A 23,138-nucleotide genomic window follows, 5' to 3' on the forward strand; every position below is an offset into this window, starting at 1 on the left:
GCCACCGATCCTCGTTGCTAGCATCTAACTGGAAGAATACCCAAAGACCACCTCGACCCAGCAGTGATCACAATAATATCGGCCTGTCCGGCTTCGTGGTAGTCCACAGCGCGCACTCTGGTGGCGCTGTTAATGCTGTAGGCCACGTCAGATAAATCACGGACTTGCCCATCTCGAAGGTTGACATCAATATCAACGAGCAGAAGCTCGCTTGCAACAGAACCCAAGATAAGGGCATAGGCAGCTGCTCCACCAACCTGCCCGACGCCCACAATGGCAATCCGGGAATCTTTGACGACTGGTGACATCCTGTATTCCTAGCTTGCACTCGAACGCAAATAACAGGTGATTAGTTGTTCTGTCTCATGAAGTGTCGAGCGATTTTGATTCAAAATGTTTTAGTGCCCTGATTTCACTATGACAAGGCATCAGAGAGCTATAAGAACAGTTGCCACCAATGACAGGGATACCGTTGAACAAGAGTGTGCTCCGAGGTCCACTTACACTTACTCTCCAGGGACATGCTGTGCTCAAGCGTCAAAGCTTCAGTCGCACACCTCGCTAACAACTACAGCTTACAAGACGACGGTCTCCGTTATACTGATCTCCTTTGAACTTTCGGGAGTTCCAATGTATTCGATGTTGTTCAGAGAGTGAGAAAATCCCATGATTTACTGTAAATCACCACCGTATTTTGTGAATTCCAAACCAAGTTGCAGTTCCCTTGTCATTGTGATGCTCAACACTCTCAAACGGTACCTGAATCAGGCGGGTCTTAAATCCCCGGATATGTCATCAAAGTCAACTGATGAGTGGAACCACTTTCAACGAACATTCCATCGGCGTCACTGTGACGGTCCCATTACTTACTAAAGTCTGGTCCGGTAAACGACCTGCCAGAAAGTCCTAGACTTATGAAACATCAACCAATGCCCATTATAAATTGGGCATCAACTTCCTTCCAACAGGCCAACATCCGGCAATCAGATTACATCTGTTTAAGAACAATCTCACAATGGCACCCGATCACAGCACAAACAAACCGCTGGTTCGAAACTTTGAACACCTAACTCGCCAGGATGTAGCGTCTGTTGGAGGGAAGAACTCTTCACTTGGCGAGATGATTGGAGGTCTGGCATCGAAAGGAGTTGCCATCCCTCCCGGCTTTGCAACCACTTCCGACGCCTTTTGGCAATTCATCGATACCAATTGTCTCCGAGATAAGATTGCCCAACTCATCGAGCAATGGTCTTCTGGACAGGCAACTTTGGCCGAGACAGGGCAGGCTGTGAGGAGACTCATCGTTGGCGGGAAGTGGCCGGAAGACGCAGCTGCGGCAATCAAGACGGCATATCGACAGCTTTCAGAGAAGGCCGGAATCAAAAACCTCAGCGTGGCTGTTCGCTCCAGTGCCACAGCAGAGGACCTGCCCTCCGCGAGCTTTGCCGGCCAGCTCGAGTCATATCTGAACGTCTCCGGCGAGGACCAGCTCTTGGATGCATGTCGTCGCTGTTATGCCTCTCTATTCACAGACAGGGCCATCAGCTATCGACAAACCAGGGGTTTTGATCACTTGAGCATCGCATTGTCAGTTGGAGTGCAGAGAATGGTTCGTGCAGGAGACCGCCACGGAGCAAGCGGCGTGATGTTTTCTCTGGATACAGAATCCGGCTTCGACCAGATTGTCCTGATCAACGCGGCATGGGGTCTTGGAGAAAATATTGTGCAAGGGGCTGTCGACCCGGATGAGTACCAAGTCTTTAAACCTCTTCTCAATAACAGGCCCGACCTTGTGCCCATCGTCCAGAAGAAGCGCGGAGAAAAAGAGATTAAAATGATCTATGGTGATGGCGAAACGATACGGACCAGGAACGTGCCGACCTCGAGAGCCGAGCGTGCCGCCTTTGTGCTAAGCGATGAAGATATTTTGCAGTTGGCCCGCTGGGCTTGTACCATTGAAAAACACTATGGGTGTCCAATGGATATGGAATGGGCAAAAGATGGAACCACTGGCGAGTTGTTCATTGTGCAAGCTCGACCGGAAACGGTTCACTCCAGGAATACTTCTGCGGTCATTAAAACCTACGATGTTGGCAAGAAAGGGCGCATCTTAGCAACGGGACATTCAATTGGAGACGCAGCAGTGACTGGTCGGGTATGCATGATCGAATCGGCCAAGGACATCGACAAATTCGTCGAGGGCTCTGTGCTAGTTACAGGTTCCACAGACCCAGACTGGGTACCCATTATGAAGAAAGCCGCGGGGATCGTCACAGACCATGGAGGTCGAACATCCCATGCTGCCATAGTCAGTCGCGAACTCGGTCTACCCGCAGTGGTTGGCACAGGGAACGCCACATACGTGCTCCATACTGGCCAAGATGTCACTGTCTCATGCGCCGAGGGTGATATCGGGTATGTCTACGAAGGAGTCTCAGAGATCACTACTCACACTGTGGACTTGGCCAAGATGCCAACTGTCCAGACAAATGTGATGCTCAACCTCGCCAATCCCGCTGCTGCGTATCGTTGGTGGAGACTTCCATCCGACGGCATTGGCCTTGCCCGTATGGAGTTTGTCATCAACAACGCCATCTGTGTTCATCCTATGGCACTTGTGCGATATGATCAGCTCAAAGATGAGGATGCAAAGAAGGAGATCGCCAAACTTACCATTGGATACACAACCAAACCGGATTACTTCGTCGACACTCTCGCCCGTGGTTTGGCATCTCTTTGTGCGACGGTGTATCCCCGGCCTGCTATCATCCGTATGAGCGACTTCAAGACCAACGAGTATGCTGGGCTTCTTGGTGGAGACGAGTTTGAGCCCAGGGAAGAAAACCCAATGCTAGGCTTCCGGGGAGCGTCACGCTATTACTCGCCTCAGTACAAAGAAGGGTTTGCTCTCGAGTGCCGCGCCATCAAAAAGTTGCGAGAAGTACTCGGATTCACCAACGCTATTGTCATGATCCCCTTCTGTCGAACAGTGGCTGAGGCAAAGAAGGTCTTGGATGTAATGGGAGAAAACGGACTTAAACGAGGTGAGAATGGTCTCCATGTTTATGTCATGTGCGAAATCCCGTCAAATGTCATCTTGGCTGCCGAGTTCTGCAAATACTTTGACGGCTTCTCCATCGGCTCGAACGATCTGACGCAGTTGACCCTCGGCGTGGACCGCGACTCTCGCGAGTTGGCCGATTTGTTCAGTGAGCAGGACGAGGCTGTCAAGTGGATGATTGCTCGGGTAATTTCTGTTGCACGCAAGGAAGGGAGGAAAATTGGTATTTGTGGGCAAGCGCCGAGTGATCATCCCGAGTTTGCCAAGTTCCTTGTATCTGCTGGTATCGACTCAATTTCGGTGAGCCCTGACAGCTTTCTCCCTGTCAAACAAAACATTGTCGAAGCCGAGGGAGCATAGGGGCAGACAAGATAGCCATCCGAATGAACTTAACTTCTTGTAAGGTCAAATCGCCCATTCCAAAATATGTTACTAGGTCGAAGTGAGGAATAGTACAGGCGGGGCTGTGGTAGATGAAGTATGACGAAAGCCAAGACCACTCATGCCCACCATGGGTTCAATCAGAGTTCATTCCTAAGCAGGACCCATATGTGGGTCCACAACCGGCCTAACGACCTTTGTTCTCCAAGTTTCAGCTCAGCAACCCAACACTCCTTGGCGGCTGATGACAGCAGTACCGCGCGCCTTGTCTAGCGAAATACACCTGCACCTTGCATTTCAGCATTGAGTTACCCCGCGTATTTGCGTTCCATCACAGATGCTTCGTCATTATCCGCACTCATTGATTTTCAGACGACAGGTCTGACGCGGTCACCCTCTCCCTGTCCCACCACGAAATGGTACGCGACGAAACGAGAGACGTCCTCCTCCGCGATGGCAAGAGGCGATCGCTTGAGAGCAACGGCCCTGACTCCGATTCTGATCTCGAAGCTACCGAGTACCTTCGCCACGATCCCTACGAAACATCGCAACAATCGCAAACCGAACCTTCCGTTAACAAACCTAAGTCGCGATGGTGTGCGTGCGTTTTCCGTACATTTGGAAGGAGAAGTCGGTGTTGCATCGGAACTCTTGCTGCCATCTTTGTGCTTTGGATCGTCCTGAGCGCTGGTGGCTTCTTTGTCTATAAGAAATACGGCGCTGAACCACCATACGGTCAGAGTCCTCCCTGGTACCCGACACCGAAAGGCGGCATTGCCAAGTCGTGGGCTGCCAGCTACGCCAAGGCAGCCAAATTAGTGAGCAGGATGACTCTTACCGAAAAGGTCAACATCACGACCGGGACGGGGTGGCAGATGGGCCTGGCCGTGGGCACAACTGGTCCCGCTGTCTACGTCGGCTTTCCACAACTGCAGCTCCAGGACGGACCCTTGGGTGTCCGGTTCGCTGACAACATCACGGCTTTCCCTGCCGGCATCACCGTGGGTGCTACATGGAATCGTCAGCTCATGTACGCACGAGGCAAGGCACATGCTATTGAGGCCAGGCGGAAGGGGATCAACGTGATCTTGGGGCCATGCGTCGGGCCATTGGGCCGCATGCCTGCCGGCGGCAGGAATTGGGAGGGTTTCGGAGCTGATCCGTATCTGCAAGGCGTCGCCGGCGCCGAGACCATCCGCGGCATCCAGAGCGAAGGCGTCATGGCCACAATCAAGCATTTTGTTGGCAATGAACAAGAGCACTTCCGTCAACCATGGGAATGGGGGACACCCCATGCCATCAGCGCCAATATTGACGATCGCACATTGCATGAGCTGTATGCTTGGCCGTTTGGAGATGCTGTTAAGGCAGGTGTGGCTGCTGTCATGTGCTCGTACAACATGGTCAACAACTCGTATGCCTGTGCGAACAGCAAGCTTCTCAACGGTATTCTGAAGGACGAACTTGGTTTCCAGGGGTTTGTTATGAGCGACTGGCTTGCTCAGCACGCCGGTGTCGCCACTGCACTGGCAGGATTGGACATGACGATGCCTGGGGATGGCTTGTCTTGGGCTGACGGTGAATCCCTCTGGGGACCACAGTTAACAAAGGCTGTGCTGAATGGCAGTGTTCCTGTCGAGCGGCTCAACGACATGGTTACACGTATTGTAGCCGCTTGGTATCAACTTGGTCAGGATGACGAAACTAAATTCCCACGTCGCCCTCCCAACTTTTCCTCTTGGACAAATGATCGCATGGGCATCATAGCACCCGGCAGCCCAAGTCCCCAAGAAATGGTGGTTGTGAACCATTTTATAAACGTACAAGCCAACCATTCTATCATTGCCCGGGAGATCGCCGCCGAAGGAATTGTCTTGCTCAAAAATGAAGGCCTATTGCCCCTGAGCCGTTCTGGTTTGGACGACTCCAAGCTGAAGATAAGACGCAAAGTTGTCGAAAGAGCTACAGGCAAGAGACATACTGGAAAGTTCAAGATCGGCATCTTTGGCGAAGATGCTGGGCCTGGAAAAGGGCCAAACTACTGCAAAGACCGCGCATGGTGAGCTTCGTTAACGTTTCGTCCCCGTTCCTGCATCCGAACTAACGGAGTCTTTCATTCTAGCAACCAAGGAACTCTTGGGTCCGGATGGGGCTCTGGGGCTGTGGAGTTTCCTTATCTCATCACTCCCATAGAGGCTCTTCGCCGCGAGTTCAACGCCTCAAAGGTCGAACTCTACGAGTACTTGACAAACAAGCCTGCCTTTGGGAGTGAGAAGGCTGTCTTAGACGAACTGGAGCTTTGCATTGTTTTCGCCAACGCTGACTCGGGCGAGGGCTTCGTGTCCGATGGCGATGTGCGCGGAGATCGACCTAACTTGAACCTGCAGAAAGGCGGGGATAATCTCATTATCAATGTCGCATCACACTGCGGTTCTGGAGTAGGCAATGTCATCGTCGTCATTCATTCGGTCGGGCCTGTCGTAATGGAGAAGTGGATTGAGCTACCCAACGTCAAGGCTGTGCTCTTTGCTAACCTGCCTGGCCAAGAGTCTGGTAACGCACTGGCTGATGTTCTCTTTGGTGACACTAACCCATCAGGTCATCTTCCTTTCACCATCGGTAAATCACTCGACGATTATGGCCCAGGTGGCAAAATTATGTATCTGCCCAACGGTATTGTGCCTCAGCAAGATTTTTCTGAGGGCTTGTACATCGATTATCGCTATTTTGACAAGCACAAGATCGAGCCACGCTTCGAATTTGGCTTCGGTCTCAGCTACACGACGTTCGCGTTAAACAACCTGCAAGTTAAGCCTCGGAGGACAAAGTCTGCCCTCCCGGCTCCACGGCCGGCTCCTGCAGCCCAGCCCCCGTCATATCCTACCGAGATTCCATCAAAGAGCGAGGCGCTGTTCCCTCCCGGCTTGCGACGGCTAGAGAAGTACATCTACCCCTATCTGGAATATGTGGATGACATCAAACTTGGGCCTTACCCCTACCCTGACGGTTACGACCAAGTCCAGCGGCTGAGTGATGCTGGCGGAGATGAAGGGGGCAATCCAGATTTGTGGAATGTATATGTAGACGTTGTTGTTGACGTAACGAATACCGGGTCACTTGCCGGTGCCGTGGTGCCCCAGCTCTACCTCGAGTATCCTCCCAAAGACGGGATTGACTTCCCCGTCCGGGTTCTCAGAGGCTTTGACAAGGTGTATCTCGAGCCAGGACAGACACAAACAGTAATGTTTAGCTTGACCCGTCGAGATCTCAGCTATTGGGATGTGATGCGGCAGAACTGGGTCATGCTGACTGAAGGGGAGTATACGTTTCGGGTCGGCTTCAGCTCCAGAAATCTTCTTGTGTGGGGCACGTGGTGACCTTAGATTTTTTTTTTTATATGAACTGGGTTTGGTTCTCGGGTTGGTGTTTGGGTGAGCATGGGATGTTCACTATATTGGTTTCAGGCTCCGTTATCTTTTAAGTTCCTGCAGTTGTAATGCAAAACATCTTGACCTTCCCAGACGTGTTACGCAGAGTGTATAGGACTAGATGAGTGTTGGCCAGCTTCAACTGCCAAGAAGCAGCAGGTAACACCTATCGGATAACAGATGGCGGTTTCCGAAGCAGCTCCTTCTTTCCAGGACTGTTCAAGTCATGGAACTACCAGCTGATCGGGAGTATCTAATGTTCAAGGCAGCCGCGGCAAAGTTAAATGCACACATTCGGTCTAGATAGGGCGGCCTTCACTCTAACTGCAGCTGTTTACCACTCAGCATCTTCCTCGTCATGACGCCTAGCAAGATAAAACTGGACATCTGCCGACCTGCACGGGCAGTCGTTGTAGGGGCGGGAATTTCAGGGCTTTCGGCAGCTATTGCGCTCCGTCGGGCGGGCTGGCACGTTCAGGTTCTCGAAAAGTCCCAGTTCAAGAACGAGATTGGAGCTGCGATCACTATCACCCCAAACGCCACGCTGGTACTTGACCGTTGGGGGTTTGACATGGAAAAGGCCAAAGCAGTGCCCAATCAGCAGAAATTAATGTTCATGGCTGGCTCAACAACTGTCTTGCAGCATGAGGAATACGAAGATCTACCCAGGACGTTTGGCCATGGCGTCTGGTCCTTGCACCGTGTAGATCTCCATCGTGGGTTGAGAGAGCTTGCTACTTGTGCAGCCTCGGATTTCGGGAGAGGGAGCAAGGAGCAAACACAGATTATGAGGGGACCGCCAGTAGATATCCAGCTTGGCACACAGGCAGTAGGATTGGACTGTGAGAGAGGTGCTGTCAAGCTTATTGATGGCCGTACCGTCCAGGCGGATCTCGTTATTGTTGCCGATGGAGCCCATGTAAGTTTGATTGCCTCTCGCGAAGCAATACCACTGAATTCTCGTGCTAAAGACTGCCAGAGCCGCCTGATCGCAGACTTTACGGGACAGCCATCCACTTTGAAGTGTACCGGCCGATCCGTTTATCGCTGGCTCATCTCCATGAAGGATATAATGGCAGACCCGATCCTCAACTCGTTGTACACGAGCAACCGACCCGGGTTCATATCTTGGCTTGATACGCACAATGATATCTTTTGGGTAACCTACCAGTGCCGTAGAGGCGAGGTGCTGAATGTCGCCGTCGTCCATCCAACTCAACCAGGAGAGGGAGACGAGGATCACTGGCACTGCCCGGTGTCTCAAAACCAAGTGCTTTCGACTCTTGCCAACTTCCATCCGTCTTTGCAGCAGATGGTTAAGATGGCGAACGAGGATGGTATTAAGGTTCATCGATTATACAAGCGGGATGTACTTACAAGCTTTGTCCGTGGAAAGACTGCCATCATTGGAGATGCAGCACACCTCATGATGCCCACCCATGCAGCTGGGGCTGGCACTGCCATCGAGTCTGCAGCGGCCCTCGAAATCTTGTTTCGAGGAGTCTACGCTGGTGACGAAGCTACAGTTGGGAGTCGTTTACGGTTGTTCGACAAACTGCGAGTTCCCCGGTGTAACCTCATTATGTTGCTGTCCAATGCGGGCCCGGCCGGGCTTCGAGTTCCAGGGGTAGAGGAGGAGGTACGCAAGTTTTACTCCGGCCCATTGCCTGACCGAATGGAGAAGCCATACAGTAGACCCTTCATGGAGCTGCTGTTCAAACATGACGAGTTTCTGGCTGCAGAACAACTGCTGGCGGAGGACCAACAGAAGAAGGACGGCAAAGACAAACACTGACCCTAGTTGAGGATGCCTGAGTCATGTAGAAGATGTACCAACTAACTCCGTCCGGATCAAAGGACTGCGAATAAAGAACAATGGTTTTCCTGATGTCAACCACATGTCGTCTGATAATAGACGATGCACTATTGCCGATATGCGTGACTACAACCGAGTGGATGCTTGAGTGTGTGGCAATGAATGCATTCAATTCAGCATTGTGCTCCTACCGGGGACATTGCTGCTTGGATCCGTGACTGTATGTCATCATTTTGGGGCTGAAGCCCGGAACACGTTGGTGCTGAAGGTACGGTCATATGAATGAGTTGTTGCTGTTTCGGGAAGTTCTATCTACTAGAATGCCGTATCGAGAAGCAACACAGGTATCCATTGCTTCTAGAAGTATTTTGCCGCTCGGTATCTGTGTGACTTTCATATATATGTACGTTGCTGTGGCACATCCATTTCATCCGGATGTTGTATGCATGTATGTATGTTTTACGGCCATCTACCGTATCTAGGTAGCCGGGTCGTGCCCACGGCGGGCAATAGGCTGCTAAGTACATTGCGCCGGGAAAAGCCTTGGGGGAAACCAGCACGTAGCTCCAGTCCACTAATCCAGCTGATCTGAGAGGGGTTGAGCTGGTCAGAGACCAAGGGAGTGCGAGGTGGAGGGAGCCTATTCGCGACGACCTGCAGGGTCACAGCAGGTCTTTTCCAGGCGCAACGCACTCCAACTGCGCCATCCCATCCGGGAGAATGGTCCACCCCCTTCGCATACAGGTCTAAGAGTTGCACACAGTATAGTAATGAATTCCAAATACCAAGTTTAATGCCGAGAAGGCAGGATTAGTCTAGCATATCCCGCTTAAGGATGCAGGTTACCGCCAAGGCCGAATCTGGGTTCGGTGACGGGATAACTCCAGCCGATGTTCTTTCATATGTATACGCACCTCGGTAAAATCGGCGGACTAGGTATTTAGCCTCATTCTAGAGTCTCTCTCTTGTATCTTTTCAAATGCTCCGGATAGTATTGGTTGTTACCTTTAGGGTTATTTGATTAATTCCAGAGCAGCATTGGCATACGCTTCACATCCCAGTATGTTTGGGCAGCCCAACACTTTTTGCGGGTCTTGATCTACAGCCGGATGCCGGGTCTTTGAAGGGGGCAAGGTCGGAATAATACCGAGTAAGATGAAGGTGCTATCGTGCTTTCTTCAAATGCTGGAGCTGCCCCCTTCAATGCACATCTTGTGACATGGACTAGATCTTCATTCGATGTCTACCTAGGCCATCGAGGTGATCGTCCAGGAACAATCTTTTTCCCCTGCGGCTGACTTCGTAATTCCGACACGACGATGAAGCTCCTGACGTACGTTGAAATGACAACGGCACTTTGCTGGATGCGAGCGCTAGCAGGTATTCCGGTTGAGCAGAGAAGCGATACCGAGTTGATCGGCCGCCGGCTGTTGTCTAGACTGCAGGCACGTCATCGCAATGCCACTACAAACTACGCTCAGCTTGGCCTGCGGCAAGCAGGTACCCAATGCGGTGGCAGCTTCGGTCGGTGCCCAAACGACTTGTGCTGCTCCGAGTATGGTTGGTGTGGTGACTCGATTGATCACTGCCATCCGCTCTTTAACTGTCAAACACAATATGGTAAGAGAACAACGGATAAACCGGGAAATAATCCCGAGAATGGGAAAAATCATGGATTAACTCGGGAATCTCCAGGAGTCTGTGGTTGGCCGAAGCCGACGCCGACGCCTCCAACTACTACAATCAGCACGACAACCACATCTAGTACGGCTGCCACTACGAGCAGCAGCACGGCCACGACGACTACCAGCCAGGTCATCTCCCCTTCAAGCGGCACGGTCAGCACGTCTGTGATCCCTACGCCAACCGGTCCTCTCCTGGTCACGACGAACGGCCAGTGCGGCAACAACACCATTTGCATTGGCAACCCGAACTTTGGGCCCTGTTGCTCGCAGTTCTTCTGGTGTGGAAGCTCGATTGAGTACTGTGGCGCGGGCTGCCAGAGCCAGTTCGGTGCCTGCTTTGGCGTACCCGGGATTCCGGCCCCTCCAGCTTCGAACGGGACTTCGCCGACCACCAGGAGCACTTCTCAAGCGCCACCGGCAAGTCCTTCAACCATTAGCACCACTACCATCACCACCAGCAGCACGACGACATCCTCTACCGCATCGCCCACGCCAATTGTCACGATTCCTCCTGGCATGGTCAGCACGACAGATGGCCGTTGCGGTAATGGCGTTACCTGCTTGGGATCGACTTGGGGGCGGTGCTGCAGTCAGTTTGGCTGGTGCGGTGATGGTGACCAGTACTGTGGCTGGATTGCTGGATGCCAGCCGGAGTTCGGGCACTGCGACCCGGCCCCTTGAAGGAAATCCCCGACGAGACGATACGCGACTACTGAGAATATTTTGAATATAGTGGGCGGGGAGTCAACTTGAAGATGGTGTGTATGTAGCGAGGCCATACTCTGCAGATCTCCTAATAGCTCTTTTCAACTTGGATTTCAACTGTTCGCTCTCCTTGGGAGGCGAGAACTTCACATTATGGTTTTAGAAGGGAAAAACCTTGCATCGCGAATAGTTAGTGATCCTTTGTGTTTGCTGTGCCTTGCTCGGTCAACCTGAGAGGAAATCCGGAAAGTCGAGAAGCGCGCCATGTGTCGACAATTTTAGTAGCCTTTGCTGGGAACTTTCGTGAAGGACAATGATTATTCAGGCACCCGAGCGCACAGGCTCCGTGGGCTGTAGGATGGAGCCACCAATGGATAAGTTGATGACTTGAGGGCGGTATCTCATGGTGAATGATATTACCAGTGTCGGAAGCAAAATCCGGCCAACGGCCCCAACACTCACCACAGCTTGACTGCATTCTTGATCTCGATTGTAAAGCGATTCTTGTATTTGTAGTGTGAACAACCTTTGGGACTGTATGTAGGCCAGAGCTTTATTGAAGGACGTAAGGTTATTCAAGGGCTCCTAGGAAGGCAAAGTGGTAGGATCCCTGCTTAAGGTTTCTCCCAAAATCAGCCGTGTTCCCAGGGTCCTGTTCTCGCCGCCCCCCAAACCAACGGGTGAACATTTATTTGCTTTCCTTGCTCCTTGAACGAGCCGCTGAAAAGGTGCTAATGATGGCTGGTATTCCGCAGTAGTAATCAACGAACATGCGATTCAAAAAATTCTTAATATTAGTTGACCGTAATGAGAAAACCGCAGAGCTCGATGGGTACGGGATTGATTCGGGATGTTTTGCTCATTTTTGGTGCGACGAGCAGAAGCTTGAACCACGGCCTTGGCCTTGGCGAGGACGGCACACGGAAAAGTTCCATCTGTCTTCTTGGCATGCTTCGTCAGTCAACCTCCGATCCTGTCCCCACGTTAGCCCCACTTTCCTGCGGGGCGACCAATCAGCGTGAGCTTCTGTTATCTCCGGTTCCATGTGCTTCCAATTGAAACTCTAGGTGCACAGAGATAAGGAAATCCCTGTCAAACTCAGTCAGCCTCCCACTCCCTGTGCCTGGTCGGTTGGCCCTTATCGGTTTCGAAATTCGTAACGGTCAGAAACCATTCCTCAATATCATCAACTAAGCATCGTGACCTGTCGCTGCTTGACGACCACATACGGTTTCATCCATTCTCTGACGCAATGCCTGAAATGACAAGACTATATTGCTGAAAGGTTTTTGAACGATGTTTCCTATGCCTCGGTGGCCTGCACCGCAGCACAGCAGATAGGATTGCTTATCAACTCCACCGTGTTCACAGTCCAACAACATAACAGCAGCCTAAGAACTTCGTCCCTCGCTATCGCGACTACAAACCGAGAAGTCAGGACGCTGAGAGAGTGCACTAACATAGCGCAGAGCAAAAAGTTTTGGAGACGTCCTGGGCTTCATCGATGAGGCTCTGCGCCGGCCTACTAACACCTACGCTTGCGGCCTCTAACCCCTGTCCTCAGCCTTTAGCGCACCTACCCCACATCCTCCCCGACAACGGGTGCAACACAGAGCGACCAAAGCGTGACTGATCGATTCATGTTATCTTTTGCTGACCGTGGCAGTCCCCAAGGTCCAGCGCTTCCAGTGCGACGTCGCTAGGCAGATGCTAACAAGATGCTGCAGGGGGCCGATCTCCCTCTCTGTCTCGGCGTGCAGTTGCAGCACCAGCTCCCGCGGAGCCCGCCCTCTCGGGTTGAACCGTCCACCAGCCGTCCCACATCCCTTGGGATGCTAGGACGAATGAGGACGATAACACGTCTCCAGGTGGCACAAGCCACCGGTAACATGGCTCGCTGATGGATTGGGTCCTGGTCAATTGCCACTGCCAATTCGCAGATAAGTGACGCCGACTGCGGTCCTCACCCACTGCCCACTCCCGTATCTAGACCTTTTGGGAACGGCACAGGTGGGGGGACTCTGAGTCTTAGCCAGACATCTCTCTTGGCGTTGAAGCTCCCTGGGTCTCATCTCGGGTCTCGCGCTTTCAGTGGCTTGAGATCGATAAGCAGCATGCGCGATGCTCTCTGCTGGATAGCCAGAAAAGGAGATCTCGTCCCGAGAGTGTGGGCTGTACTCACATCTGATACGGATGTTGGGCAGATAAGCATAGAGACCGGTGTCGATGCAGGGTGGTATCGATGCCGGCTTCTGCTTCTCACTCCATTAGAGAACGAAGATTGGAAGACCGGCCTCCATCGACGGGTTCCGAGACACAGGATACATAACACGCTGACATCTCCCTCACCCCTCAGGTCCTATTGATCCTTCCCCCAGCCCGCTCGCGCAACTCACCTCACATTGCCTTCTGGATCGGCTTCCATCTATTAGCGAGGATGGATCACGCCCCGGAAAACAAGGAGCACATCAAAGCTGCTGCCCTGGGCCAGGGCGTTGGCTATGCCATCGTCCTCGGTCTTGGTGGCTTCTTTGCCCTCGGTAAGTAACCCGACAACGACTTTGGCTTGTTTATGCAGCCGTCCTGCTAATACGAAGTCAGGCATGATTGCGGTCACTTACATCTTAAAGCGCTATAACCGCGAGCTTCAGACATCTGAAATGTTCAACACAGCCGGTCGTACTGTGAAGTCCGGTTTAGTCGCATCAGCTGTCGTCTCATCCTGGACTTGGGCTGCCACTCTCCTGCAATCAACGGGTGTTTGCTATCGTTATGGCGTCTCCGGCCCCTTCTGGTATGCTTCCGGTGCTACAGTTCAGATTCTCCTCTTCGCTACTCTCGCCATCCAGCTCAAGAAAAAGGCTCCTGCGGCCCACACGTACCTTGAGGTCGTCAAGGCCCGCTATGGCACCGCGACACACATTGTCTTCATGATCTTCGGCCTGGCAACCAACATCCTGGTGTCCCTGATGCTCATTGTCGGTGGTTCTGCCACCGTCAATGCCCTGACAGGAATGCACACCATTGCTGCTAGTGAGTTTCCTCAAATATTAACCCAACCTTGCTTTTTCAGTCACTAACATCGATCTTCCGCTTTTAGTCTACCTGCTGCCCGTTGGTGTCATTGCCTACACTCTTGTCGGTGGTCTCAAGGCTACCATTCTGACGGACTGGGCCCACACTTTTATCCTCTTACTGATCATCATCGTCTTCTCTCTGACGACCTATGCCACGAACGACCTTCTTGGGTCCCCAGGCAAGGTCTGGGATCTCCTAGTCGAGGCTGCCGCGCGCCACCCGGTCGACGGCAACAAGGACGGCAGCTATCTCACCATGCGGTCCCGCGAGGGCGCCATCTTCTTCGTGATTAACATTGTCGGTAAGTTTCTTATTTAGCAGAATTTAGAAGTTTTGGTGTCCAAGGGCGTGATCGAACGACAGGGATCTGGGCAAGGATCGTCTAGACAGAGCCGCAAGAGCGGGAGATGTGGGGGCCTACCCCGCCCACCAAGTGGGGGCGGGAACCGTGCCATTGGCCCCACACCAGCTTGAGGCCCAGCCAAAACGTTTCGTCCATGTGCATCACCATACCACCAGACTTGGCACGCAGCTCATCACAATGGGTGCCGTCGACCTGAGATTGTTGACGATTCCTTGTTTTCAGGAAACTTCGGTACTGTCTTCCTCGACAATGGCTACTACAACAAGGCTATAGCCGCCTCGCCCGTTCATGCTCTCCCGGGCTACATCATTGGCGGTCTGTCGTGGTTCGCCATTCCCTGGCTGACGGCGACAACCATGGGCCTTGCGGCTCTCGCTCTGGAGAACACTCCTCACTTCCCAACGTATCCCGACCGCATGCTCGACAAAGATGTTTCCGCTGGTCTGGTTCTCCCGTACGCTGCTGTGGCCATGCTCGGCAAAGGCGGTGCCGTTGCAACTCTCCTCATTGTCTTCATGGCTGTGACCAGTGCCACGTCAAGTCAGCTCATTGCTGTTAGCACCATCATCACCTATGACCTGTACCGCACGTACATCAACCCTCAGGCCAGCGGCAAGCGTCTCATCTACATGAGTCACACCCTCGTCGTTGGCTATGGCTTCTTCATCGCTACTGTAGCAGTTGGTCTTTGGTATGCTGGGATTTCCATGGGCTATCTGTACCTGCTCATGGGTGTGATCATCTCTGCCGCTGTGCTGCCCGCTACTCTCACGCTGCTTTGGTATGTGGTTTTTCTCCCCTGATGCTCGCTTTGAGCAAGTTACTGACAGCCTGCCAGGTCTGGCCAGAACAAGTGGGCGGCCACTCTCTCCCCCGTACTTGGCTTCATCTGTGCCGTCATTGCTTGGCTCGTCACTGCCAAGAAGGAGTGCAACGAAATTACCGTCGACTGCACTGGTCGGAACAACCCCATGCTTGCTGGCAACGTCGTGGCCCTACTTTCCCCCATTGTCTTCGTGGCCGTCTTCACTGCTATTTTCGGTATTGCCAAGTACGACTGGAAGTCTATGCTTGACATCAAGCCTGGTGATGACCAAGACCTTGCTGAGGAGGCTGGCCTCAACCTGGAAGAGATTCCTGGCGGCCGTGCTTTGATGAACTTTGAGGAGGAGCAGAAGAAGCTCAAGCGTGCTTCCAAAATCAGCAAAACTGTCACTGTTCTTATGGTGAGTTCTCTTCTATGAGTTTCAATTGAGACATGCCCTAACTGTGTGAATAGACCATTTGCTTCCTCGTCCTGTGGCCCATGCCTTTATACGGCACCGGCTACATCTTCAGCAAAAAGTTCTTCACCGGCTGGGTTACTGTCGGTATCATCTGGATCTTCTGCTCCTTCATCGGTGTCGGTCTCTTCCCCATTTGGGAGAGCCGTGACACGTTGGCCAGGACCACCAAGGCTCTTTTCTGCGATCTGGTTGGCAGGGAAAAGACCCAGACCATCCAGGCGCAGCCTGTCGAAGGCCAGAAGATTTCGGGCGATGTCACGCCGACCGAGAAGTCTCCTGCTAAGGAGGCTGTGACCTCAATGTAAGTTCGAGCCTTCTTACGAAAAGGAGGTATACAGGGTTCGCGACCTTGAATGGTTAGCCGGGAAATGAAAGGGGATGTCATGGGAGGTGCTGGCAAGCCCGTTGGACCTGCTTGAAAGTAATTAATGATACCCAAAAGGGAGGGTTTATTGGAGCTTTAATGACATGCTGGTTACATGTGCTCTCTGTCCTGTTGTCGTTATGGTTTTCCGAAATTCATAAGATGCTCATGCCTTACACCTTGGGCGCCTTCCATAGCATTGGATAGTGAAGTGTGCTCCCCAAGTAAAACGGCTCTCCGATGACCTCAAAGCCCAACTTCTGGTACAAGCAACGCCCTTCAGGAGTGCCAATGAGGAAGGCATCTCTTCCATCCTTCGCTGCCAGCTCAAGGCCATGCTGGATAAGCATGCGGCCAACACCCCGACGTTGATGTTGTGGGTCAACTGCGAGAAACAACAAGACTAAACGGTTAGTGTCTCGTTCAACCTCACTCGGGAATACTTACACCACATTTTGCTGTACCCCTCAGACCCCAAGATCTTGTGTGACTCCCTATCGATTACCTCCCCCATGGCATGGTACGCCTGCGAGTCCAAAATCGGCGGCAGCCGATCCGCATTCGCATCATCCTCAAAGTTCTGCTTCTTCTCTTGCCCCTCTGAAGGCAACTCCCACTGACAAAACCCAACTACCAGCCCCTCTTCGTCGGGGATTCCCCCCTCAGACACGTCAACAACGACATAAGCAGGCTTGCCCTCCTTCATGCGACGAACTGTTCGCATACCACGCCATTCGGCTTCGTCAAAATCTGGATCGCCGGACTCGGATTTGCTGCGCAGGTGTGGAGGGAAGAGGTCGCGCGAAACATGGTGGCGGAAGGCATCGCGGCCGATGCAGCCTAGACGGAAGGCGTCTTTCTCTGTCGCTGGGCGAAGGATGAGGGGCATTATTTGGGGAATGGAGAAAGACATCATACGTCTTGAGGGATAAGATGTTGTGATGACATGAAGAGAGCCACCTTGAGTCACAATCAACTTATAAGTCTGGATAAGCATATCCAAAGATTGGAGTGGTACGTAATAGTTGTAGTAGTTGGAGCATTTAGTGGGTCGGTCCTTGACTGAAAATGGAAGGTAAGAATCCCAGGGCGATGACAATTCCACTAAGGGACCCAAATGACACCCAGACCACGCCCTTGGGTTGACAAAACATGTTTACAATTACCACAAGGCTGGAATAACAGCCATGACATGCCCAAATAGGTTCATTAAGCATAAACTCCGGGTATCTGATACTCATCGGAAGGCATTAACCCCGATACCAAAAACCTGCTCGTCTCCCATAGCATGATCATAGTTTGCTTTAGAACCAATCCGTCTCTCCACAGCCCATGCATCCCAAGCCCAAACCAACAACCCACATGACGGTGAAACCATGAGCCCAGATGCAAGCATGCTATGCAAGGGGATAGTAAAAATACAAGATTCAGGATTGGTGAAAACTCAAATATGAAAATATCATCGCTCAAGCAACAGCATGGTCGCCAGAGGACTGGGAATAGGTCTTGTCATGAAGCTGCTTCTTGGCCTCGAGCTTCTCGACTTCATTCCTGATGACGATCAGCCTATGCTCATGACGCCGCAAATACCTCAAAGCTGCTTACCAGTCCTGGCCAGGGTTGCACTCCCTCCAGCGAAGGGACTTGAGCAGGGCGTAGAAGCCGCAAGCGAGGAGAGAGCCGAGGATAGGACCGATCCAGTAGATCCAGAAGTACTTAGGGAAGCTGGTGTTGACAATAGCCGGACCAAGGGAGCGAGCAGGGTTGAGGGAGCCCCCGGTGAAGTAGACACCTTGCTGTGGGTTAGCACAAGAGCATGGAATCAGCAAAGGGGAGGTATGTCTTAACATACCAATCAGCTCGCACAGGAAGAAAGTGATGCCGATGCCGACAGGAGCCAGGAAGGTCGACTTGTGCTTCTCAGAAGCAAGCATGATGACCACGAACACAAGCTCGGCAGTCAAAAACATCTCAATGAAAAGACCCTGGGCAGTGTTGGCGCCGCCACCAAGGGTAGTGTTGACCTTCATAGGGCCGGGAAAGAGGGCAGACACGACGCCGGCAGCAGCGATGCCACCTAGGAATTGAGCAATAATGACGACAATACTACGGACGGCGCCAAGGCCACCCACGAGGAACAAGGCCATGGTGACCTGTGGTATGAATGTGAGTCACTGTTGTGTTGACCACGCTATGCCATTACTTATTGGAGTAGACCTACCACAGGGTTGAAGAGACCGCCGGTGACGCGATAGAAGGCCCAGACGTTGGCCATGAGACTCAAGCCGAAAACAAGAGCGATGAAAAAAACGACAGAGACGTTCGGGGGTACCACTCCGTTGATTTCATCAGTCGTCGCAGGGGCGCTGTTGGCAATCTGGGTGCCGGAAAATGAAAAAAAGAGGAACAGAAAGGTTCCGACAAACTCGCCTAGGCCAGCAACAACATTGTTACGCACGGTAGAGGGAAGTGAAAGCATGGGGAGGCGCGTTGTCGCAATCCTTTGGTCTCTGGGGCCAGCCTCTGAGGCGAAGGTTGACATATTGGCAGGTTGGCAGTCAAAGAGACCCGTCTTGTTGGCCGAAGAGTTGACGATGGAATGCGGCTGAAGACAGAACCTCTTTTCAAGACTCTTGAAAGGCCTTCTAAAGTCTTATACTTGTATCATTCCGACTAAAGTCTCATAACCCGATGACCGGGACAGCTCAAGTTAGCGGTGAGCTCCGATAAGTCCTACTAGCGGCAGCTCATAAAACCATAAGCTGCATCTCTTCTCCCTAGATGCTGCATTTGCATTGGCAAACAAGGTTGGATAATGGGCATGTCATTAAAGGGGTGTTATGGTGCAGGAGTATCTCCTGAGGGCTGCATGCATTGAACCTTGTTCAACCCGGACGCAGCGCGTAGGACTATCCCATGCTGGGACTAGGCTGAGCCACCGTCCTGGTTCTCGCCAGGTCGCCAGGTCGTCGGACCGAGCCGCATGGAAAATCGGGACAACGGCGGAAAAGAAAGACACAAGGGTCTGCAGTATTTTTTTTTTTCGGGACGCGATTTTCTAGTATCATGTCAACCCATGGTCTGTGGGAATAGACGCCGGAAGCAACGAAAAATACATGTGGGCTGAGGTAAGCTGAACGAAAAGATACCGGATCCGCTCCTCAGCTTGTTGGGTCATGAGGGCGAGATTTTGGGCAGCAACTCTGCAGCGAAGAGCGGCAAAGGAAGAGAGTGTTGGAAATATCAAGTCAAACATGAGGTGAGTGCTGAAGAGGAATCCCGGATGCGGAGTCTGCCGGTGTGAGTGGGTTGGGAAAGATGGGGGGCATGAGGATGATCAAATTCTAGCCGCAACCGGGTGGGCGCATGATGCAATGAACCATTACCATGCCGGCATAAGTGTACCATTAGCCACGCCGCATAACATCTGGGGTCTGCAACGACGGTCGATGTCGAAGAGTAATACAGTGGAACCTGACTGGCTTTCTAGTTGAGTTATGGCGTTGAAGGAGGTACCAATGGGAGAAGTACCGAGTGCACACACACACTCCGACGTCGCATGCCGCATCCGTTGCCCCCGGAATAACTCAACGTTGCTCAGGGACATCAACACCGGACATGGCAGCCAGCTCAGCTAGCAGAGCGTCTTGCAGCTTCACTTCGTCAGCCACTGTTTGTACGCCGCCTGCTTGGACTTGATAAAGAACCCTCCCGGTGTTCAGTTCGATTCTCCCCAGCCGAGGGCAAGCATGGTGAATGCCTCGACACAGCATCCTCCAAACGACCGGAGGCCAGCGATCCGCTCATCTTGGTGGGGACGCAGCTAGGATCAGCAGAGTAGCAGCCGACGTCAGCAGCAAACCGGTGAGCAAACATGACATTGTGAAGTTTGTTGTCGCTGAGGTAGACTGCTGGAGACTCAGTCGGCAGACTGAGCATCCCCCGCTTCTTTCCCCGCATACGTTGAGACGGCCACCCTTGTGCAAGTCGGAGATGCAGATCAGTCGCTTCTGTCGGATCATGAGACAAATCAGCAGGTACAGCGCGAGCATGTTGACGGTAATGGTGGTGGGGGGCCCCGACTTACACAGCGCCGATGTGTCCACGCCGCCGGTGGTGACGCGGAAAATGCCGGCGTCGTGGATGACCGCGTTGTACGGGCCCAGCTTTGTCTGCCTCTGCCGTAAGGTTCATTGTCTCGTCGACGCTGATGAGATCGCCAACGGGTATAGCGTGAAGCACGACTTGGTGACCGGCGGCGACGAGGCGCTGGGCCGTCAGCGACCCCGAACCATAGATAGCCTGTAAAGAAGCGGACCTTGGATTTGTGGTTGGCTCGATCGGGCCGCTAGTTTCTAGGAGGATAGACGGGAGACTTTTTCGGGAAAGCAGATGTGCAGAAACTTGACTCCGATGACCGAGCGCAACAAGATCCAACGGGATCAGGCAGTCCGCAAGATCGCAACAGGCTGAACGCAGCAATTCATGTGGCAGGGACAAGGGTCCTAGCTCAAGGATTCGGATATCGGTTCCACTTTTTCCGTTCCCGTCAATCCAACAACCCTGTTGACGAGACGGCCAGTGGCCAGGCAGCTGTGGCTGGACCCACCTGGTTCTGGGTCGCCAGATCGCGACCTCGAGTCTTTGGAGCGGCCAACGTGTCTTGATGTGATGGACGTGCAACATTCTTCCAACGGTCAGCACCTACTTTCCTCTTTCCAACAGCGTTGCAGATACGAATCCATTCATGGGAGTGGTCATCAAAAACCAGGACTTGTCGTTGACCGGTGAAAGCAGTGTTGTATTGCGCATCGAAACCGCAATGCCGGTCTCCCACGTGGAATCCGTCCGTGCGGGCCAGGCAGCCTAAGATTGGCGAAGGGGCATGAAACAACGTAGATCCAGATGTTGTGTACCAGACCAAAACCATCGCTGAGACCATCAACAACCCATACACATACATGCTCGATTATATTGCGTATCCAATCACCCCTCCACGACCATCACAAGAGACAAGCATAACCCAGAAGGCGGCTGGATACTGATCCCCTCACCCACGGCCGCCATTGTAGTCGGCACCGCCCGCCTTGCGTAACCTGGCTACAATGTCGTTCTCGTCCAAGTCCCTCTTCTCGCTAGCGTCAACCTGCACGCTATAGTGCGACAGCACCTTCTTGACGTTGCCGGCCTCGATGCTGACGCGCGCCTTGCGCATGACCTTGGTCTTCTCGCCGATCCACACAATGAGGACGAACTTTATGCGCTTGCTCTCGGCGTCGTTGGCGTACTCGACCCGGCAGTAGCCGTACTGCACGTCGTTATCGACAAACTCCTCCTTGAGCTCAGCCAACCCGCCCGTGCCTGTCTTGCTCAGCACCAGTTGGTTGCCCGTCGGCCCCGCGTACGAGATGAGCAGCCAGTTGGTTGGGTCCTTGTCCGAACGCACCGCATCGTACGCGGCCAGAATCTCTGGAGCGTCGGCGCCCGACATGATGTTTGTGTTATGTATGTGCGTATGTTTTTTCGAGGTTAGGGTTGGGTTGTGTGCCGCGACAGATGCAGCTGTTGGGCGTCGACGCACCTGTTCAGGGGCAGCGGGCAGTCAACGGGGACGAGGACAGAAGGCGACTTCGGATGAGGGTTCTGATGGAATCGGCGGGAAGACCTTGCGGCCTAATGAAACGACGGGTTTCAGGAATCGAAGAAAATATGTTGGGGGGAGGTTGGGCTTGCCCTTGCCAGGCTCAGTCGGTCAGATCGGGCTTGTAGAGGCTTTGGGCGGTCAAATGAGAATCAGCGGACAGCACAGTCGACGACGACTCGAGGCCACGGATCCACATTCCTTCTCCTGGAAGGTGGGGTGGGGCAGCCGTCCTTGGCGCTCGCAGCTGATGGGATGAAATAAAAGTGGGGATTATATTCGATTGGCTTGCCGGTCTTGGCAACGATTACCGAGCGATCTCGTCACGCGAGCACATCATAAAGCGTACCCCTAACCCTGCGATCATCTATGTGTAATATAAGGGGAAAAGAAAGTCGGAATGCCTGCATTCCGTGTACCTGATACTACTATTTTAGAGTTCTTGAAAAAACTGAAGTATGATGTGAAAGACTGGAGATTCCAGCAAGTCCATCTGCTACCGCGCTCTCAGCACTGAGTGTCGTCAGATGTACGAAGAGACTGTCTCCTCAATGGGCATTTGATGATCTGATGCCTGACTTAATACCACGTAGGTGGTGTCTGCCAGTGTTGAAGCATCGTCTGCACCGCCATCTCCCATTCGTACCTGAAGCAAGCCGCAAGTTGCTCAACCTGGTCTTCACTTGGCTCAGTTCCCCCCCACATCTCCGGCCTGGAAGCTTCAGCGTTTGCGTAGATCAGGATAAGGTTTCTGTGGTAATATGTCAGATATGGTTAAATAAATGATGATGGAAGGTTGAAATCCTACTCATCAATTATCTTGTTCAAACATAGCCAGGCGTAGTTCCAGCTTCGGTTGGAGTCCGGATCATTCTGGACGAGATTTTGAGCATGTATCAAGATATCACCGCAAAAGGGGTAGCTTGGGGTAAGACCCCTAAGCTCGGTGAGCATCTGATTGCTGGTGACATACTATGAATCCAGTTATCAGAGATTACGATCTGCTATTGGGAAGAATTCTATGCAGTGCCAGTCCAGTTTCACATACGTATGTCGTGGCAGCAGTCATTGGGGCTCGGAACTCCTCCACGCAGTCACTTGTTGCTGCTACTCTCTCGATCCGGCAAAGTTCCGTGAGAGTATTCACACGATGTGTTTGTAATGCTTCAATGAGCTGTCGAGCAGACTAGGTTACCCCATATGTTAGCGTCTACTCAACATCAAGGAGGTGTCTGGTTCTCCAGACGGTAGTTTATTGCGAGCCTACCTGATTAGGTTTGCTAGATCGGCTGCTTTTCCCACTGCGGGAGGATGCACTAGACCGTGACG

The 23,138-nt window shown here is 52.6% G+C and overlaps 7 protein-coding genes across 7 annotated transcripts; 4 read left to right on the forward strand and 3 right to left on the reverse strand.

The window, feature by feature from the left end:
- Positions 1-1,015: 1,015 nt before the first annotated feature.
- Positions 1,016-3,421, forward strand: CTHT_0010420 (uncharacterized protein; the record flags this gene model as incomplete). The annotated part of the gene is made up of 1 exon (XM_006691502.1): positions 1,016-3,421. The coding sequence occupies one exon, from the start codon at positions 1,016-1,018 to the stop codon at positions 3,419-3,421; it is 2,406 nt and encodes an 801-aa protein (XP_006691565.1).
- Positions 3,422-3,858: 437 nt separating this feature from the next.
- CTHT_0010430 (beta-glucosidase-like protein) lies at positions 3,859-8,665 on the forward strand (the record flags this gene model as incomplete). Its single annotated transcript, XM_006691503.1, has 4 exons — positions 3,859-5,501; positions 5,565-6,815; positions 7,216-7,789; positions 7,850-8,665. 4 exons carry the CDS (start codon positions 3,859-3,861, stop codon positions 8,663-8,665), a joined length of 4,284 nt encoding a protein of 1,427 aa, XP_006691566.1.
- Positions 8,666-10,144: 1,479 nt separating this feature from the next.
- On the forward strand, positions 10,145-11,087 carry CTHT_0010440 (uncharacterized protein; the record flags this gene model as incomplete). The annotated part of the gene is made up of 3 exons (XM_006691504.1): positions 10,145-10,241; positions 10,382-10,960; positions 11,020-11,087. The coding sequence occupies 3 exons, from the start codon at positions 10,145-10,147 to the stop codon at positions 11,085-11,087; spliced, it is 744 nt and encodes a 247-aa protein (XP_006691567.1).
- A 2,426-nt stretch (positions 11,088-13,513) lies between these two features.
- Positions 13,514-16,223, forward strand: CTHT_0010450 (putative transporter protein; the record flags this gene model as incomplete). Its single annotated transcript, XM_006691505.1, has 7 exons — positions 13,514-13,616; positions 13,678-14,109; positions 14,177-14,455; positions 14,741-15,299; positions 15,357-15,744; positions 15,798-16,105; positions 16,166-16,223. The coding sequence occupies 7 exons, from the start codon at positions 13,514-13,516 to the stop codon at positions 16,221-16,223; spliced, it is 2,127 nt and encodes a 708-aa protein (XP_006691568.1).
- A 118-nt stretch (positions 16,224-16,341) lies between these two features.
- Positions 16,342-17,057, reverse strand: CTHT_0010460 (uncharacterized protein; the record flags this gene model as incomplete). Its single annotated transcript, XM_006691506.1, has 2 exons — positions 16,342-16,553; positions 16,616-17,057. The coding sequence occupies 2 exons, from the start codon at positions 17,055-17,057 to the stop codon at positions 16,342-16,344; spliced, it is 654 nt and encodes a 217-aa protein (XP_006691569.1).
- A 577-nt stretch (positions 17,058-17,634) lies between these two features.
- CTHT_0010470 (uncharacterized protein) lies at positions 17,635-18,710 on the reverse strand (the record flags this gene model as incomplete). Its single annotated transcript, XM_006691507.1, has 4 exons — positions 17,635-17,719; positions 17,774-17,960; positions 18,021-18,321; positions 18,390-18,710. 4 exons carry the CDS (start codon positions 18,708-18,710, stop codon positions 17,635-17,637), a joined length of 894 nt encoding a protein of 297 aa, XP_006691570.1.
- A 1,176-nt stretch (positions 18,711-19,886) lies between these two features.
- On the reverse strand, positions 19,887-21,659 carry CTHT_0010480 (putative actin binding protein; the record flags this gene model as incomplete). Its single annotated transcript, XM_006691508.1, has 4 exons — positions 19,887-19,991; positions 20,131-20,346; positions 20,778-21,034; positions 21,227-21,659. The coding sequence occupies 4 exons, from the start codon at positions 21,657-21,659 to the stop codon at positions 19,887-19,889; spliced, it is 1,011 nt and encodes a 336-aa protein (XP_006691571.1).
- Between the last annotated feature and the right edge of the window lie 1,479 nt (positions 21,660-23,138).

The sequence above is a fragment of the Thermochaetoides thermophila genome, assembly GCF_000221225.1.
Source record: "Thermochaetoides thermophila DSM 1495 unplaced genomic scaffold scf7180000011814, whole genome shotgun sequence".
Taxonomy (NCBI): Eukaryota; Fungi; Ascomycota; class Sordariomycetes; order Sordariales; family Chaetomiaceae; genus Thermochaetoides; species Thermochaetoides thermophila.